We start from the raw sequence: 4374 nt of genomic DNA on the forward strand, positions 1-4374 counted from the left end.
ATGGTCCTTTCCACTCGCATCTGCGTCGTTGTGGCGCTTTCGGCTCTGGTGGCAGTACAAGCCCTGCCCGAAGGGAAGTCTGGAGTGGTGGAATTGAAACCAGCCCCAACGCCAAAGGCAACAGCGACCACTACATCCAAACGAGCAGTCATCCCGTTACCCGAACGGAAATCGAAACCAGCCCTACAGCCAACAACGACCACAACATCCAAGCATAACCGCAAACTAAAAGGCTCTCGAACTTCAACTCCGGTCACTGCCCGTACCCCCAAGCCTTCTAAAGCCCCTAGGCCAGCGACTATTTCAGACCCCACACAAGTGCCTGCTCCAGCCCCTACACCAGCGACTACTCCAGCCACTACCTCAGCCACTACTTCTGCACCCTCCTCTGATCCTTCCTGTCCCCGTATTCGAAAGTCATGGGATGCACTCACCGCTGCCGAAAGAGAAACGTTCGTGTCTGCGATAGAGATCGCCATGGATCGTGGACTGTACCAAAAATTCGTCCTCATTCACCAAGAGCAAATGGGCAACCGCGAGGCGCACGGCACGTGCGTGTTTCTGTTTTGGCATCGCAAGTACCTCCTCGGGTTTGAAAACATGCTGCGCAGTCTCGGGGACCAATACAAGTGCCTCACCCTTCCGTACTGGGACTACGTCCAAAACTACGCGACCATGCAAAACACCCCCCAAGCCCAGCGATGTACCTCGATTGAAACCTGCGCCCCCATTGCGACTGGATTGGGGGGCTCCACGCAAGGCTCAACTTCCAGCGCCTCCTTCTTTGGCTACACGTATCCGAGCAACCGCTGCGTCAACCAACGTCCTGTGAACCACATGTGCACTACCCCTGGCTCTGCTTCTTGTCCGAAATGCACCCCTCGCGGCAACTGGGCTAAAACTGCCATGATTTCAGACATGGGGATTGCCAGCGTTCGCCAAAGCGTGCTGGGAGGCTCTGACATCCTAACCGTGTCGCGCAACATTGAAAACTCGCCCCACAACATCCTCCACAACACGCTGAACGGTCCGATGGCCAACGCCCAGATCTCCCCCGTGGACCCCATCTTTTTCATGCACCACAACACGATCGACTTGCTGCATACCATCTACTACCACTGCAAAGTCGAGTCGCTCAACTTGAGCGACTTGCAGCAGCAAAACGACCTCCGGTCGTTCCAGGGATGCTCCACCAGCAACGGTGAAACCGTCGGGCCGACGTCCTCGCTTCGCATGCGACTGGTCGTTTCGGGCCAAACGATTGAAGTGGCCAACGACCCGCTCATTGGGTCGTTCTTCAAGGACTTGCCCACGCAGTACTACAAACTCACGGACGCCCGTCAATTGGGCTACTCGTTTGATATTCAGGGACTGCTGGGGGAGTTGTACACCACATGCGGAAGCAGTAGGAGCTCCACCCGTGGCATCAAGAGAGTTCGAGAAGTGAGCCATGCCAACGTGACCATTGACCACGTCGTCGAGCCAGTCGTTCTGGCAGAAAACCAAAACGTGCTGGCGTTCGAAGACGCCGTCCTTGCCCAAGCCGACAGCCAAGGACTGACCACGGACGAAGCGTACTTGGAGGTGCAAAAGATGAACTTGTTGCTGCAGGAGAATTGCATGCCGGGCTCCGTCGCGGACTTTACGCCAGAGTTCAAAGCCGAGTGGCACATCACAGGATCGTCCAAGTCGTTTGCCCTGTTGCAGGACATCAAAAGTGGGACCAATCCCGTCCGCATCGAGCACTGGCAAGACATCCTCTCCAAGTACTACCACTGCCGCGGCGATGTCAAGCGAGTGGCATAACATAAGGTAGTGTTTTTCGCTTCTGGATTTGATTTCAAGGAAGTTTCGTTTGTGGTTGGTTAATAATGGTTCTACCCCTCCCACGAACAATATGTTACTTTAGCTTAGACAGCCATACAATGCCTATTCCCGAGGCTATTTTGCATCGCCATTGCTGAGTTACTGTAACCAAAGTTCTACGAACCCTTTGTCGAAGCCGCTCCCAGTGTCAGCGCTCCCGGTTCGTTTCGCCTGGCCGAAGTGACCAAGACCAAGATGCCCAGAGACGATTGCTCGCGGTACGACGGCCATCCATTCCTCCAAGGGCGGCCGCTTTGATGACGCCGCGCGACCGCCCGCCGCCGCAGTCAATCCACTCATCGACGCGAAGCCCTAAAACCGATTAGGTGCAACTTCGTGCTCGGGTATACGCGAGCGAGATTATTCAAAATAACAATGCATTGGGTATACGCGAGATTATTCAAAATAACAATGCATTGTTGATTAGCAAAAAGAGTGAAAGCATAAATCCCCGAACGGTATTTATCGTATCTGGATTTTGGGTTTAACTACATTAATTGCACGTTAAATAATAAAACCTCCACTCTTCAATTTGGCCAGTTGGAAGTTTTTAGATAAAGTGCACCATAGTTACAAGCAAAATACACTTTTTGACCCTTACAAACGCGAGCGTAAAAAGCTACTTTACTTTACTGTTAATGAGAATACTAGTACTATAATAGTTTAGATTCTACTCCAGAACATATACTAGTACTATGTAATGTACTACAGTACTACTGTAGTACATGTACCTATAATTCACTACCAGTAAATAATACTACGGGTAGTACTATCAATAGTACTACTACTTCGAAGTACAATGTACTGTATATTCAACTACACATATCTTGAAGGATTATTATGACGTATTTTGAATGCTACTAGTACTTCACTAGATTAACATATACAATGTATTATGTACGGCTACGTATTACTCGAAGTAATACTGTAGTACATGGACCTGTTCTTCACTTGACTAAGTAGTACTACTTCGAAGTACAATGTACTGTACCAATACTATGTATTACTTCGAAGTATATATTAGATCTTTAAACCAGTAGCTACCTATTACACAATTTACAGTTAACAGAGATAAAAACAATATGATCCACTCACTTCGAAAGTCATATTTATTTGTAACAGTCAATGCACTAACACGCAACAACCTTTCAAATGATCAGTGATACCTCTTTGAGTTAAAAGAGTGTAAATTCCGAAGTGACTGAGTTACTGATGAAATCCTGAATGACTGAAAATTCACAAACTATCGTACCAAATCAAAGCAAGTTGTATTACTTTATTATTCTACTGTTAGTACAAACGACTGCGGATAGCACGACCCAAGTCCACTGCAGCTCTCTCTTGTCGGTTCAAACGATAGTTCGTCAGGGCAAACGTCGTGCGTTGAATAGCACAATAGTCTTCTCCGACCACGTGAACGTCGCGTACGAGGCCTTCCACAACGCACACACCCGCCCAAAATAATTCTCGACGATCACCCGATCGGACGAGATCAAGCGATTGCGCTGAACGTCACTAGCATCCAACGCACCGTTCACTGGGCGGCGCTTGGGATGGATCCCACGCAGAGTGTTGGCAATACCAATGTACCCCATGTCGACGAGGCATGTCCATTGCTCTCGATATGTTGAGATGCGGAGAAGTTTACGCATTATACCTGATATTCGGTTAATCAATCAGGTTTTATCGAATCTCCTTATATAGTAAATTTGCAGCATTGTTTCGCCCGTCTTTACATCAAATTAACTTATCAAAGATAATGTTTGAGTTTTACAGTGCTCAAACTATTTACAGTGGTCGACAGCTGTGAGGGGGGCTCTGATAATATGTATCGATTATGAATGGATTTTTCTCAGATTTTCACCTATTTTTATGCATAGAATGAAAAACGCGTTTATTAGATATGGAACTTTATTATGTAATACAGTGAAAAATGACTCATGTTGAAACTTTGCAACATCGCTTTAGCGAGAATATCAACATTGAAGATGTGTTTAAATGCTCACTTTGTAGCTTGGCATGTGAGCTACAATGTTCATATTAACTGCTTATCGCTAGCATTTATGCAGCAATAATTATTCCCAAAGGCCCCCTCACAGCTGTCGACCACTGTTACCTAAACATTGCGTTTATATCGACCCCATCAGTGCGGTGACAGTCAGAATAGAACTTGGACAGCCCTCGGTGTGCAGGTCAGGTATCGACGTGATACTTTGGGGGTGTACCTACTTTCATCGTTTAGATGCTTGGACCTAGTTTCATGAGCACACGTCTGTTGAAGTTCGGTATGTTGATGGCAACGGAATCATCCGGATACCGCAACTTGAACCCTGGATGACAATGTTTATCACCAGGACAGCATTGCACACTTACATCATTGCACCAGAAACGAAGATGCAGCGACCATCAAGGGCATTGGCGCTAGGTCACCTTCAAGTGCGTAGGCAGAAGAGAACAACAGGATATATGTGTTGAAGTAGTTCATTAGCTTAACACTCCTTAATCACT

The 4374-nt window shown here is 47.4% G+C and overlaps 1 protein-coding gene across 1 annotated transcript; it reads left to right on the forward strand.

The window, feature by feature from the left end:
• On the forward strand, window positions 1–2276 carry H257_02263 (hypothetical protein; the record flags this gene model as incomplete). Its single annotated transcript, XM_009825815.1, has 2 exons — window positions 1–1812; window positions 1910–2276. The coding sequence occupies one exon, from the start codon at window positions 1–3 to the stop codon at window positions 1804–1806; it is 1806 nt and encodes a 601-aa protein (XP_009824117.1). The 3' UTR covers window positions 1807–1812; window positions 1910–2276.
• Window positions 2277–4374: the final 2098 nt, after the last annotated feature.

The sequence above is a fragment of the Aphanomyces astaci genome, assembly GCF_000520075.1.
Source record: "Aphanomyces astaci strain APO3 unplaced genomic scaffold supercont1.4, whole genome shotgun sequence".
In the NCBI taxonomy this organism is placed as follows: Eukaryota; Oomycota; class Saprolegniomycetes; order Saprolegniales; family Verrucalvaceae; genus Aphanomyces; species Aphanomyces astaci.